The sequence below is a fragment of the Merops nubicus genome, unplaced genomic scaffold (genome assembly GCF_000691845.1).
Source record: "Merops nubicus isolate BGI_N331 unplaced genomic scaffold, ASM69184v1 scaffold795, whole genome shotgun sequence".
In the NCBI taxonomy this organism is placed as follows: Eukaryota; Metazoa; Chordata; class Aves; order Coraciiformes; family Meropidae; genus Merops; species Merops nubicus.
In genome coordinates this window covers 42803-58677 of record NW_008611405.1, presented here as the reverse complement: position 1 = coordinate 58677, position 15875 = coordinate 42803, and the positions used below count along the sequence as shown (strand labels likewise).

Below are 15875 nucleotides of genomic sequence, written 5' to 3'. Positions count from 1 at the left end.
GGCTGGAGGGCCGAGCCCAGAGAGTTGTGGGGAATGGTGTTGCATCCACTTGGCAGCTGGTCACAAGCAGTGTCCCTCAGGGCTCAGTTTTTGGGCCTGTCCTGTTTAACCTCTTTACAATAACATGGATGAGGGGATCGCGTGCACCCTCAGTAAGTTTGCAGAGAGCACTGAACTGAGTGGGAGTGTTGATCTGCTCAAGGGCTGGGTGACTTCACAAAGAGATCTGGACAGGTTAGATCAATGGGCTGAGGTCAGTTGTATGAGGTTTAACAAGGCCAAGTGCTGGGTCCTGCACTTTGGTCACAACAACCCCAGGCAGAGCTCCAGGCTTGGGGAGGAGTGTCTGGAAAGGTCAACAGCAGAAAAGGAGCTGAGGGTGCTGGTGGACAGCCAGCTGAACATGAGCCAGCAGTGTGCCCAGCTGGCCAAGGAGGCCAACAGCATCCTGGCCAGCATTAAAAACTGTGTCCAGCAGGAGTGGGGAAGTGAGCATGCAGCTGCACTCGACACTGGTGAGGCTGCAGCTTGAGTACTGGGCTCAGTTTTGGGCACTACAGGATAAGAAGGACATTGAGGTGCTGGAACAGGTCCAGAGAAGGGCAACAATGCTGCTGAAGGGATTGGGGAACATGTCTTATGAGAAGCAGATGAGGGAACTGGGGTTGTTTAGCCTGGAGAAGAGGAGGTTGAGGGGAGACCTTATTGCTCTCTACAGGTACCTGAGAGGAGGCTGTAGTGAGGTATGTGTTGGTCCTTTCTCCCAGGTTACTAGGAATAGCATGAGAGAATGGGCTCAAGTTGCACCAGGGGAGGTTTAGATGGGCTATTCAGAAGAATTTCTTTACTGAAAGAATGGTTAGGCACTGAAACGGGCTGGCCAGCGAGGTGGTGGAGTCACCACCCCTGGAGGTGTTCAAAAAACATATAGATGCGGTATTTTGAGACAGGATGTAGTTGTCATGGTAGTGTCGGGTGTTGGTTGGACTTGATGATCTTATAGGTCTTTTCCAACCCTAGTGATTCGAGGATTCTAAAAAATAAAATAGCAGTGCCACTGTTATCTCTGTCTTGGGTGGGAGGACGTGGTTTGTGATAGCAGGTCTAGCAGTATTGTCACTGTGGATTAGACTTGGGATATTGTTGCAACATTGCATAGACCTGCCTGTACAAACATTCATCTTGCATTTTTGCTACTTCTTTTTCAAGGTTCTGTTTATTTGATAGTTAAAATTAGCTCTTCTGATGTGTTTTTCTTTCAAAATTATTTCTGTACACATGAGGCATTTGTTCTTGGAGTACTTAAAGAGTGTGATGTTTTGTTTGTTTCACTGTGATTAGCTCTCAATGGACCATCTCTGCCCTTCCCAGTTTTCAGGGAAGTGTTTTTTAAGCATGTAGCAATACATTATCATAGTTTATTTAACCTTTTGTGTATTCAGAATGATGGAAGAAATTGTAATGGCCTGACACGTCGTGTTAAAAAAAGCATCTCTGATCCTCCATCAAGGTAGCAGCAGATACCATTAAACCTGTGCCACAGTGATATAATTTATCAGCATGTCATGCTCCAGTGAAGGAAATGAAGGAAAACTTCTGCTTAATACCCTGGATGACCTCCATTATAGACCCTTGGAGGAATACGCTCATGTCCTTAATGGGGAAGAGCTGTAGGATTACCAGGAGTCCTGTAAAAGCAAATATAGGAGTCACCCTACTGAATGTACTGGAATTGTATTTTACCTTGGAAGGAAGCTAACTCACGGGTCAGCTTGTCTATTTAGGCATTTTCAGGAGGAGTCAGCTCCGGTTGCTGACACAACCATCCTGCATTATATATGCTAAACCTTTGTTCTCCCTGATGGCTCTCAAGTAGGACATTACTTAAATGTAATGAGGACTATTTCTATATAAACCATGCAAACTTGGTAGCATGGAACTTCTCATCAACCTTTGCAAACAATACGGAGAATAAATAGTGTTGAGGACCACGGGACAGGAGCCTGTCTGTGGAGAGGATAAGAGTTGGCTGTTAGGATATAAATCACCCTCTTTAATAGCACTGGTATCCTTTTTTTTTTTTTTGTTGGGCCTTTTCATTTGAGAGGGTCTGGGATGTTACTTCTACTGCTTAAGAAGCAGTCTAGCCCAGATTTCCCAGATTGATTCCTCAGACATTGCCAAAAAGAAAAGTTAGTTTCCAGCAGGGTAAGCTGCTGGATCACTCTGTAGCTGCATAAACAGATATTCTGGCACAAGAGAGGGAATGGTGTGAAAATCAGGAATAAAACCAACTAAGGCACAATGAAGAAAGCACTGGGGTTTCTGAGGGCTGGGGTTTGTTTTGGTTTGGTTTTAGTTTTTTTTCATTTATTTATGCTACCTTGAAGTATTCATCCCATTACAGCCTTAGCAGCTCTGGATTATTTCTTTGGCATCTGCTGCATCTTGTATAGAAGAACAGACTGTTTACCTTTAGGAAGTTTTTTTCAGTAGTGCCGGTTTTGTTCCTTGTGTCTTTCTATTTTGAGTTCAGTTAAAGTGAGGACCCCTAAAACTGTCTGTTGAGAATCTGAGTTAAAACCAAAACTAGTGAAAATATGACTGATGTGCTAACTTTGGCCCTGGCTTTGGCTCTCAAACAATTGCATAGCTCTGCATTTGTGTATTCTGAAGTTAGTGGAGGCGTCTATGTATGCAAAGCTAAACCCAGACAAGTAAGCAGAGGTGCAGAACTTTTAGTTTCATTTGGCAAATAACTTGGATTTTATTATGCGTTTGGACTAGAAGTGGTACCATGATACCCACTTCTGTTGAAACAACCACACAGTGGCTCATACTCATCCAAGCCCTGGTGCCCTTCTCACCTCCCAGTTTGCCGACAGAAATGTTGACATTTCTGGCAGGAGGGAAAAATAGCTGGCATGGGGAGATGGCACTGGGGAGAGGGGGAGAAAAGCAGCAGCTCCTGCTGATGTCTTGTGTCAGAACAGAGTGTGGGTTCTACCGAAGTGTGACACTTGTGTCATGTGTGCGTGTACCTATGTGTACGTGTAAGCACCCACAGGAATTCCAGTGCAATTCTACCAACTTCTGAACAATTCTGAATGTGTTTCTGGCGTAATTTTTTTGACAAATGCCTGTTAAACGTTTCTTGGGTTGGTTAATATTGTACAGATGTTTTCTCTTCCTGGAAACCCTGTATGTAAGAGGCAACTGCAGTATTTGTTTAAAGGTACTCTATATTATGCTCTCATTCATTGCTCTGAGTGGAAATTATTCTCTGGTGTATTCCCACATCTGAAAACCAGTGTGTGTTTTGCATTATGAAGACCATGTAGCTTTTTTTTTCCCCATTTTGGAAGGAACTCAGGTATGCAACAGACACCAAATTGTCTGTCTCTCTACAGTTGTGTTTCTTAGAACGGTGCAGGCCTTCACTTTTAGGTTGGGTAATATTTAATTCAGTTGACTTCTTTATTTTGAAAAAAATGTTGGGCTTTTTATTTACACCTACACAGTGTTAACCAAGGGAGGAGTTTGCCCCAGAGAAATAGTGGTTTCTGCCTGAGAAAAATCTTAAAATTGTCACCTTTTGCGGTCCATCTGGCCCAACACGAGCACTGGAAGAGCAATAGCCTCTGCAAAGTACAAAATCAGAACAACAGGGAATTGTAAATGAGTGATGCCTTTACAGATATAAGCATAATCACTGAGTTGGAAGATGTTTCCCACAGCATGTCCTGCAGCATTGCACCAGCTAAAAATTCTCATCCTTTGGGTACACAAGTGACGGTAAAGTGAAATTTGGGAATCCTGGCTGCAGATGGCAAATCCCCTTATGGGTCTTAATGAAAGGTGAAATTGGAAAAATACAGTTATAACTGGATGGTTTATTGCTGTCAAAAGGATTTAGGGGAGAAGCACTTCTGTCTGTTTTTCTGTGGGCTGAAAACTTAGCAAAGCTACAGAGCTAACAGGACACCAGAATCTCTTAGTTTTGTACTCAAAAGCCAATCAGTCAACATAATGGTACCAGTTGTCACTTCTGCTTATTTTCACAAACCTGCCAATAGGTGTTTTACCTAGACTGGGCTTTAGCTGATAGCTGTGGGTGCTAATAAAGCATGCTGATTAGCTTAGTCCAGTAAATGAAAGTAAGGAAGACAGCCCTGAAACCTTCCCTTTGGATTGCCATCCAATCCAGAGAGGAAAATGTGTCTGTCTTCAGGATTTGGATCTGTCCAGTGTGGCACAGGGGTCCTTTGGAAGAAAATTGACTGTGGTGCAAACTTTTTGCATGGACAGTTAAAATTTTAAAAGATTGAGACTTCCTAGTGTGGTAAGAGGATGCAGGTGCCCTGCGATGTGGAACAGCACAGCAAGATGAAGTTGAAGCTAATGCTGCAGAAAATTTGATGCAGCATAATATGTAGTTCAGTGCACCCCAGCAGGGATCTCTGTTAGAAAATGTACTTGCTTTGTAGCCCAAGTGCCCAAGCCACTCAACTTCACTGTGTTTTCATGCGTAACATCCGCAAGAGAAAGCAGCACTTACTGTATAAGAGACATTACTTACTAATTTATACAGGATCCAAGTCTCTCATTGATGTGCTGCTGCTTACATCAGGAACTTTCCTTTACAGAAAAGCAGTGAAACAGTCTTTAAATACAAGTAATCCAAGACATGAAAATTCAGGGGAGGATGGAGATGAGGAGCTCTTAGCTGTTGTGCTCCACTGCTGGAGTAATGTTTGGAATAGGAAGCAGCTGGAAAGGGAAGAGCAGAAACCACCTTACCAACACAAAGCTGTTATTTATTTGTTGGCTGCAGTAAAAGGTGGTTGGGGTGGTCAATATAAATGTCTTGCCTGAGGATGGACAATAGGGATAAGAAAGGCTGGAAGCACTTCCAGCTCCCTGTGCCCCAAATGGCTTCGTAGAGAAGAGACACAATCAACGAAGTAAATATATTCAATAAAAGCATACATGTGGAAAACAAACTAAACTAGTAGATGGGTAGTTTTGTTGTTACTGTGGTTTTGCTTCACAGGAAGGTGGGAGAGACACAGGATTACACTCTCTTCTTGAGATACAAGCAAGGAAGGTACTTCAGTGGAGGGTGCAGAAATCTGGAGGGTGGTTAATTTTCAGTCAGATGGGCAGTAAGAAACAAGGTTCATCCCTTAGTAGGATAATTAATTCCAGAAATCGCCTTTTGGCAGAGTTAATGGGGGGAAAAAAAATGAGATTCTGAAAGTGCAGCACCGCTGCTGGTTTCCACAGAAGCTTTTCATTGCCATGGCAGAGTGTACTGGGTTCCTTCCTCGACGGTGCTTCCATCTCCAGTGGTATCAGTAGGTGTGCTGAATTCACACCAAACACAGAGCTACACAACACCTCTGTTTGCCAGATACCTCTATTACATTTTGTATAGGCCACACTGTGAAAAATCATTGATTCTTGTAACTGGGTTATGATGGCTTACTTTTGTTCTGGGACATCAAGTATCCTAAGTTTTTTTTACAAATACTGTGTTTAATTGAAAGCATTTTAAACAGACATAGGATTTTCCATGGTATTATGGAGGAGGGAGTTTCCTATGCTTTGTCCAGTTCTGCTCCTTTTCCTGAAGAAGAAGCTGGAGTTTTATCTTACTTGGAGGATTTATTTTATCCTGTACCTCCTTGTGTTTAACATATCTGCTGAAAGCTGTGGCCTAAATGGAAATACTAATGACTCTGTTCCAGTACAGGAAAATCATCCCAAAGCACAGCTATTAAATAAAGATCACTGAGGAAGAGGAAATGTGTCCCTCAGTTTTATTTTAAAATTGATTAACTATTAGTATGTCTTACCATTTTGGACACTAAAATGGATTTCAGGACTTTTAGAAAGCTTGCTTTGTAAAGCAAGAAAAGAAGTATTGTAAAATCCTTGGCATGTTAAGAGTTTTGTGGTTTATTATTTAAATTTCCCTTCAGCGGGAGCTGAGCATTGATCTCAGTGGTGCTCACCACAGAGGATTTGCAGCAATGATAAGCTTGTCTCAATGAGTTTGCAACTGTACCTCAGAACTAATGTCTATTGTATTTTGGCCAGCACTGAGTAACTACCAGGAACTCTGTTTACTTGAATGGAGAAGCAGTAAAATGTTGGTGAATTTATTCTAGAATCACTAAGGTTGGAAACGACCTCTAAGATCATCCATTTCAACCGTCGCCCAACACTACCATGACCACTACATCCTGTCTCAAAAGTACCACGTGTACACATTTTTTGAACACCTCCAGGGATGGTGACTCCACCACCTCGCTGGGCAGCCCGTTTCAGTGCCTAATCATTCTTTCAGTAAAGAAATTCTTCTGAATAGCCCATCTAAACCTCCCATGGCACAACTTGAGCCCACTTCCTCTCGTCCTATCGCTAGTAACCTGGGAGAAAGGACCAACACCCACCTCACTACAGCCTCCTCTCAGGTAGCTGTAGAGAGCAATAAGGTCTCCCCTCAGCCTCCTCTTCTCCAGACTAAACAAGCCCAGTTCCCTCAGCCGCTTCTCATAAGGCATGTTCCCCAGACCCTTCAGCAGCATTGTTGTCCTTCTCTGGACCTGTTCCAGCACCTCAATGTCCTTCTTATACTGTAGTGCCCAAAACTGAGCCCAGTACTCAAGCTGCAGCCTCACCAGTGTCGAGTGCAGCTGCATGCTCACTTCCCGACTCCTGCTGGACACAGTTTTTAATGCTGGCCAGGATGGTGTTGGCCTCCTTGGCCAGCTGGGCACACTGCTGGCTCATGTTCAGCTGGCTGTCCACCCGCACCCTCAGCTCCTTTTCTGCTGTTGACCTTTCCAGCCACTCCTCCCCAAGCCTGGAGCACTGCCTGGGGTTGCTGTGACTGAGGTGCACTTGGCTTTGTCAAACCTCATTAGGTGTGTTTTGGGACTGGTATCTTCTCCATGGAAATGTGTTCTTCACGCTCCCGTGTTTCTCAGCAGACACCTGCTAGTGCCTTGGTGCTCAGAGGGATGTGGTCCAGCAGCTGCACTATTCCACCCTCTCCTGTGTGTCCCTCTTTCTTTCACTGCTACATCTAGGTGTGATCAAGTTTATTTTCTTGCATTTCTTGCTTAGGTAAACAAAAGCATGGACGTATCTCCTTGAGGAGAATAAGCAGGACTTTTGAAAAATAGGGAAAGAAGTCCATATTGGATAATATTACTGTTAAAACATTAACCTCCTTCTTTTTAATGCTGAAATCTTTGGAGAGCACACAGCTTGGCTGGCTGCATGTGCTCTGTGTGTATACACACACTGCCTTAGGAAGTGCCCGTAGAGCTGCATTGTGCTCCACTGTCGTCACATACATCTTCCTAATTCTCATCCTTTTCTCTCCCTGCCTCCACAGAGAAATGGCAAAGCTTATGTAAAACTCTCATCCAAAAAAATAAATACTAAAAAGAATTTCTTGCCATAATGTTAGCACTGGATGTTAGCACTTTAAATAATAAACACATCGTCTAGGGGGTTAATTATTGATTTATGGTAGTTATATTATTCTTATTTAATTTCTTTCCTTATAGTAGTCTTTGACATTAGTAGAGATTTTTTCCAGAGGTATGTGTAGCTACAAACAAAAAATTGTAATTTTCTGTCTTCATCTTTATTAGTTTTTCTATCTTGTTCATAATGACATTTTTATGACACCCAGGCTCACTGTAGTAGTTCCCCCTGAATGTAGAAAAGATGAAAATACATGGAGTGAAGATTTCATCATAGTTGGAGGTTTTCATTTAAAGCTTTAAATAAGGAAGTTGCCATTCTTTTCTTGCATTTTTTTTCCTGCATTTCTGCTCACACTTCTCTTTATTTTCGCATACTTCTTTTAAAGAATTGTTGTTTTATTAAACAATTAAGACATAGTAGTAGTATTCAAAATCCATCTTGATTATTATCAAAGTGGATTTTTCAGTTTTACATTTAGTGTTTTGGTGATGACATCAGACAATATAATATGCTCTTACCCCTGGTTTCTTTCTTGCAGTTCCTAATTTTCTACAGTTTTAGTTTGCTGTGTAATCTGATGTCCTTAGATTGCATAGCTGTGAAGATGGCCTGGACAAGGCTATGAAGGTTACTAGTCTTTTAGCTTGCTTTCCAGCAAATCTCTGCACACCCCTATTGACACAGCAGCCTGCACCTGGGAAACCCCATGAGCAGCCCAGTCCTTGGGAGGCTTCCCCTGAGCAGACAGAAGTGTTGTGCATTAGAAGCAGAAGTAGAAAAGAAGCAACTCTAAAAGCCTGTGCTATTTAGGCATTGCCTGAATTAAGCAGCATCCAGACTGTGCTCTGGCTTTAGACTACTCCAGCTACATCTTTCGGAGCATCAGGTTCTGTATATTTGATTTTCTGGTGTTTAATGGGCTTGAGAGAAGCATTGACAGGTACCATAATGCATCTAGGGACTTGGTGTAGTTCTGCTGAAAACCACACTAGTAGGAAAAACCATTGAGGAAAACCTGTTTTACTAGATTGCTATTTCTCTGTTGAGTGATAGAATGTTATTGTTTGACAAAAAATACTCTTAAGGAGAGCCTAAGATATAAGCCATAGTAATTAATATTAAGCTTTTGATAATTTACTCTCTATAGAAACTGCTTAGTTCTATTTTTTTCTTCATAATCTCAATTAGATATGTACCTAAATTACCCTGTTATTGAACTTAGAAGACGTTTAAAGTGTTCTTCATTCAGGCCCAGGTAGGTGAATAGCATTTATGACTGCTTTAGGTTATAAAACAATTTGTGTGGTTTATTTTTGACACTTCAGTGGTTCAGGTTAAAAGGTGCTTTCTCCTCTGAAGTAAAACTGTTAGCTTGTGAACTTTTTGTTCAAGTAAATACGTATTTTTATTTTTATCCCAGGGTGAAACAGCTGTCAGAGTTATAACATTTACACATAACAAATCCTGGTGCTGCTAGGCACTACTTTAATTTTTTTTTCTGCCACTTTTATGCCTGTAGCTAATGCCTCACTATGGAAATGTTTTAAATTATATTTTTTCACTACTTACGCAGTTCAGGATATTTTTGTGTTAAATCATTATTAATCCGTGCTTCTTCTCTCCCCTCTATTATTTTTAGGTCATTGGAATATTGGATGTGTTCACACCAGATGTATCACTGGAGAAGTTTAATGACTTGTAAGTTCTGGGCTGTGTTTGGGAGCCAGGCGTCTTGCGCAGGATGTGCAGGGCGTGCTTGTGCATGAGGGAGGGTTGGTGCTCTTTTTAGATGGAGAATTCCAAAATTGCTGCTTCATGGATTTTTTTTTTCCTGAATTTTATCTTAATATAACTCTTACGTGAAACTTCAAAATGTGTAGGCTAAGTTTTTCAGACTGTAAATAGAACCAGTTTCAAGTACCAATTCCATACCCTGAGGCTCAGGTTGTCCAGATGATAGGAGAATTCTTGACCCAAATAAATAGGCTGAAAATTATGCCTACTACACGATATGTCTCTGTTGGGATCCATACTAGTTCAAAGATTAATTTAGAACTGCTGAAGCTGTTTAATTTTTTAGTGGTTGTCTGTGCTGTGGTGTTATACTCTTTGACTGGTTTTCCAGTCTAGTGGTCCAAACAGCACAGGATATAGGTTGTTTCTACCACCAGGCATGTACATCTCCATTACCTTTTGGCAAAATATAAGACAAGATATTTAGCGTGTTTGTTGTTTTGCTTGTGGATCCTGTTGCAACTGTTGTGAATTAGAGTTACTAGGTAAACAGTAGTGAGAAGTCCTGTTGGTCTTCATGTAGATTTCATGTTATGTTCATAGAACTGTTCTGGATTTCTTCTAATATAGCTGTGTTTCAGAAACAACCTTGCATACGTACATGTTAACAAAGCTAGCTATCTGACAGGAAAAGGTAGAAAATTAAGTTCAGAAATCATGGACCATGTGTTCATAATGATGATTTGGGCCAAAATGGCCACTGAGCCAAAAAGCTTATTGTCTGTATCATCTATTGTGCTAGCATTTTATACAGCACATGTAGTAAAATGCACATGTGTATGATTAGCACTCAAGCACTGTGTTTTAAATGGAAACCTAAAATCATCCTTCTTTAGAGGTACAAGTCAAGTAGAAGGGACATTTTTATAACTGAAACTGCAACAGTTGAGCCTAAAGCTCACCTTTGAAAATTTGCTTTTGAGACTTTGGGCAAGCTGTTAGAGATGAGCAAAGGTAGATGTGCTTAGATTTAAAACAAAAGTAAAGGAACAGGTTTTGTGAATTAAGGTCAAATAGGTCACTTGAGGGAGAGTTTCTTTTTGCTTACTAGCCATGAGATGTTGTCAGTGGCCTATTGTGTAAATATCAAATTCAGGCAGATGTGTGGCTAGAAGCGGCAGAGGCAAGGTGAGTGGCTTCACCACAGCCAGTCCCTAAGCTTGGTCTTGCCTGAGACATGTGGTTCCTTAGCTGACCTCCAGCTTTCCTGTCTAGAGGGGACTCTGCTCGTACTCAGCCTGGCACTCTGCTCTCTGCTCCTCTACTCTACCAGTCAATGCATTAACAGAGATGGAACACAAAGTCCCATCCAGTTTCTGAAGGAACAGTTCTTTCCCTTCTCATACTTGTGTTGAACTTTCTTTCAGTTTTGGAAGATCAGCTCATTGAAATGGTGTAAAAAATAAGAAATCCATAAATCTTTACCAATTTAAGTCTCATTCTACCAAGTGCTTTTCACCCCTTTCGTCTCTCTTCCTTGCGTTGTCTGTGCTTTTTATCATACACAATGTGCCAGAATAGGTTGCTGCTCCTCATTTTGCAAATTAAATTTTGGGTTTTAAGTGGAACTTACAAAGAACTTAAACTCATTAGGCATTAGGTTCCTGCTGGAGTGAATTATTAATCGGGTGCCTAACCTTCACAGTTTATTTGAGATTTCCAGCTGTGCATCGTAAATAGATTTTTAGTAATAAATATAAGTTTGCAAAGTTTTAAGTAGTAGACAAAAGTGTTAGAAGTGAGCCTGTAGTGTTCAGTCCCATTGTTGTTGTCTTCCAGTGTGTTGCTTGTAAATGATTACTAAAGTTTGGATTTTCAGACTCAGATAGGAGTGAGGTTCCCCTCTCTTACATTTTGTGTGTTTCTCCACACACCTAGACCTCTCTCTGTTTGACTGTAAGAGATTTAAAGTCATCAGTTTGTAAACTTATCATTGCATGTATTTAAAAATATAGTTTGATTTGTCCTCTCATCCTGTTCTTTACAGTGCTTAATGTTTATATATTGTTTTGAACTTTGTCTGTTCACATAAATCACTATCCACCCAGAGCCTCAGATTTTGTGCAGATGATGACACTACCACTAGTAAAAGATGTGTAGATATTTCTCTATTTATCCTGCCCAACCTCTTTGTACCTCTTTTTTTTTTTTTTCTAGAACAGTTATTCAAGGTTTTTTTTATGGCTTATTCCAATGAATTCATTCCAATGAATTCATATGACCTCTGGGAAAATGTATTTAGTAAGTCTGAGTTGAGAGGAGAACTTAATATACTTTCAACAGTCAGGAACATCAAAAAGAAGTTAAACTCTGTATTTTCAGTTGATCTGTTGATGGGAAACATTTTTTTTGTTATACTGAGGGAGAGATAAGATGTCATTATTTTCTCTGTATTTGCTATATGGAGAACTTCAGAATAACTTATATAAAACTTACATAGGTACAGAATAAAGTTGCTCACCTTTTCTATCCAAAAGGTAGCAGATTTATGAATGCTGGGTCTGGGAGCCTCAGTCCTGAATGCAAAATCATGACGAAAAATGTTTAGGACCTAGGAAACGTGGAAAATATTACCTGTAACTCCTAGTGACTAAATCAGTGCCCCAACTCCCTTACGACTTGTATTCAATTCCTATTTCATTTAGAGTTGCAATTCTAGTAGAATAAATAAAGTTTTCATACAGGTTTAGTAGTAGAAATTGGCAGAATTATAATTTGCATATATAACCAGAGTAAACCAATTTAAATCTCAGTAATAAAATTTGTAGCTACGAAACAATGATCACATCTAATCCTTCCCTTCGTAAGAATGCTTCTGCTCATGGAGATGCTTCTTAATGCTTCATAAGAAGAGGAAACTGGTGACTTTATCCTCAGGTGCCAGACATGACTGTCCCTGTCTGTGTTCAGGCCTGACTTTAAGGATAGAGTCTAAAAGATGAGTTTCCTACCAGCAATGCAGAGAACAGTTTTGGATCCTGAGAGAAGATTAACCTTGAAATGCCAGCTTGATGTTCTCAAGCTTTCTGTTTCTGGTGTCCCTTATCAGTACTGAGTAATGAAGATCCAAGTTCATGGTCCCAGATGAAAATTAATGGAAGTTACTGTTGCCTTCTAATTTGATCAGCTCTATTTTTGTTACATCTGACCTTGTCTGTTTGAATGAGCCATCTAGGCAGTTCGGTTGCTGCTAGTTCAATGCTATGGTAATGATTGTGAGATACATAGCATTGCACAAATGCCTTCATTTTCTGTGTAGGTGTCTTTGAAATGCCACATGGCTCTTGGTTAGGTTCTAAGTAGTTCAGGATCTGCACTCTTCTGAAAACTAGCAGTTTTCCATAATCAGTGTCAGGGCTGGGCAATACCTCTTGATGACAATCAAAAGAGATAAAACCAGAGAAACTTGGAGGGCGGGGGGATGATGATGGAATTGTTTGGTAAATGGAATGATGTATAATTTATTATTGTCACTGAACTATAACATACAATTATGTTTCAATTTGTTTGACAAAGTCCTTTTTTCTTTTTGTTTTTAAGCTACCTTGTCATGCCATTTATGGGAACAGACTTGAGTAAGATAATGAAGCATGAGAAATTAACTGAAGACCGGATCCAGTTCCTGGTGTATCAGATGTTGAAAGGCTTAAAGGTTTGCCACTTCTACTATTATTTTGATTTCACAGTCCTTTTTCCTATTATGGAAAACTGTTATAGAGAGCTATAAATACTTATAATTTGATAGCAGGATAAAATTTATCTCACCTTGTGTAGTAAAAGCAATTACATTCTGCATAGCAATTGTTTTGTGACAGCAATTGTTGTCCGGGGGTTTTTGTGTCGTGGTTTTGTGTGTGGCATTTTTCAAGCAAAAAAGTCATACAAGATCTACAGAGTACATTGATCCAGGATGACCTTGGTTTCCTTATTTGAGGACACCAAAACACCCCTACTGAGATTTTTAGTTGCCTTCCCCCCCAGCAGTTGATTGTGGTGCTGCTTTGCCATGGATCTTCCTGTGTCTAGTTCGAGAGCTTAGAGACTGAGGATGAAGCCACTGTTGACTTGACTGTCAAGTCCCCTTGACTTGAGACCTCAGCTATGTCTTCAGCTTCCAATTTCTCTAATTTGAGACTATTTCTGTGACTTAGCAATACTGCTCTGACACACTGCTAAGGCACTGTGTCTTATCTTGTGCACCTGTCTTGTTCTAAGTGGGGTATTTTTCTGTGCTTCTGAGGAGCATGTATATATCTCTATGTTTGTATATATGTGTGTAGCTATAAGGGATTTGAGGGGTGAGGATGTGTGTGTGTCTCTATATATTTATACCATACCTATATTTATGTTATATATGTACCATAAGTATATATTAACCTGTAGGTGTGGTTATTTGGGGTGAAATTATGAACCTGAGAGGGACTCTGAGCCCCGTTGACTCCTAGTGCTTATGCTGGTTTTGGGAAGTGTTCAAGAACCACAGCAAGTGCTAGTTTGGTCCCTGTGTGTTAAAAGTCCAGTTCTGCTAAATTTAAATAGATAAGTCATTTGGATTATTTCTATACTGAAATACTTTTCTGAGCCAGATGTCTGCATGTTTTCTGTGAAACTGAGAAGTATGTGTCCTTTGCTTAACATGCATGTAAAGTTAAAGAGTGTGTGAAGTCTCCAAGTCTGGGACAGCTTTGATAAAGAAGGACTGTGGATTTTTAGTGACAAATCTGAGTGGAAGGTGACTGGGAGGAGCACAGATAAATCACTTAGGAGCCTGAACTAATAGGCACCTGGGTTAAACAGCTGTGAAAGATGTCAGAAGGGAGTCCATGGAAAGAAAATAACTTTCTAATGCCTTTTAAGAGACTTGCTGAGATTTAAAGAGCCCCCTGGAGACAGTGTCATCCCCTCCCCCTGCACAAAGCAGAGTCAAACTGAGCAGGCTGCTCAGGAGCTTGTGCAGTTGGATTGCAAGTATCTCCAAGGATGGAGACTCCACAGCCTCTCTGGGTAACATGTTCTAGGGTTCAGTCCCCCTTACAGTGAAATAAGTTTTTCATGTGTTTAAATGTAAATTCCTGTGTTTCAGTTTTTGCCCATTGCCTCTTGTCCTTTCAAAGGGCACTACTTAGAAATATGTCTTCTTTGCTGCCTCCATCAAGTATTTATGTGTAGTTAAGCAATCCTTGCTGTCTTAGTTTCTCCTCTTATATTAGATGCTTCAGTCCCATAATCATCTTCAAGGAGCTTCACTGGATTTGCTTCAGTGTCTCTCTTTAATTGGGAAGCCCAGCTGGAAGTTGGAGACAGCAGTCCAGGTGTGTCTCACCAGAGCTGGGAAGAGGGGAAAGACCATCTCTCTCAAGTTCCTGGCAATCCTCTGCCTAATGCAGGAGGCTTTTGGTTGTCTTTGCTACAAGAGCACATTGCCTACATTCAATTTGTTCATCAGGATCTCCAGGTCCTTTTCTGCCAAGATGGTCAACCCCCAGCCTGCACAATGGGCTTGCATGGCATTATTCCTTCACAGGTGCAGGATTTTGTTGAACTTTGGAGGGTTCCTGTCAGTGCGTTTCTCCAACTTGTGGAAGTCTTGCTGAATGGCAGCACAACCACATGGTGTATGAACATTCATCTCAGTTTTATATCATTTCCTGACTTGCTGAGAGTGCATTCTGTCCCGGCATCCAGATCAGTAATGAAGATGTTAAACAGGACTGGCCTCAGTACTGACCCAAGGTGGGTGCATTACTAGTGGTTGGGCCTCTTGCCACTGGTCACAAGCCTTTGATGCTGGCAGTTCAGCCAGCTGACTCAGTTAGCTTTGATCCGGGCAGTTCAGTCTACCTCACTGTCCATTAAACTGACTCATACTTCCTCTGTCTATGAGGGTATTATGAGCAAGAGTTTCAAAAGCCTTGCTAGAATCAAGTGCTAACCAATAGTGATTGCCCTCCCATCATTTATCAAGCCAGTCATCTCATCACAGGAGATTAAGAGGTTAATCAGGCATGATGTTCCTCTTTATAAATCCATGTTGAATACTGTCAGTCACCTCATGGTCCTTGTTATATTTGGAAATGGTTTCCAGAAATATTTGCTCATTACCTTCCTAGGGAGTGAGGTGTGGCTGACTGGCCTTTAATTCCTTGATCCTCTTCCTCCATGTCTTTTTCAAAGATGCTCAATATTTGCTTTCTTTCCATCATGAGGAGCATCTCCTGATCACCATGAATTTTCTTATATTATTGAAGGGCCTCACAATGACTTTGGCCAACTTCCCTTTGTATTCATGAGTGCATTCCATCAGGGTCCAGGGACTTGTGTCTATCAGGTTTGTTTAAATGTTTCCTAATCTGATCCTCCTTCGTCAGGGGTAAGTCTTCCTTGCTCCAGACCTCCCTAATGGTCTCAGGGACCTATGATTTGGTAAATATTACTACTGGTAAAGATGGAGGGAAAGAAGGCATTGAGTACCTTGGCCTTTTCCATGCCCTTATCACCTGACACTCTGCCCCATTCAGCAGTGGGCTTGCATTTTCCCTGGTTTCCTTTTTGCTCCTGATGTGCATCTCTGCACA

General features: G+C 41.0%; 1 protein-coding gene across 1 annotated transcript in view; it reads left to right on the top strand.

Annotated features, from left to right (window-relative positions):
* The window catches only part of MAPK12 (mitogen-activated protein kinase 12), a gene marked incomplete at its 5' end in the record, with an annotated part of 38545 nt that overhangs the window by 2552 nt on the left and 20118 nt on the right, over nt 1-15875 (top strand). The window contains 2 exons of the mRNA XM_008941191.1: nt 9146-9204; nt 12841-12952. Coding sequence (XP_008939439.1) covers nt 9146-9204; nt 12841-12952 — 171 coding nt within the window. The remainder of the gene's footprint in view (nt 1-9145; nt 9205-12840; nt 12953-15875) is intronic.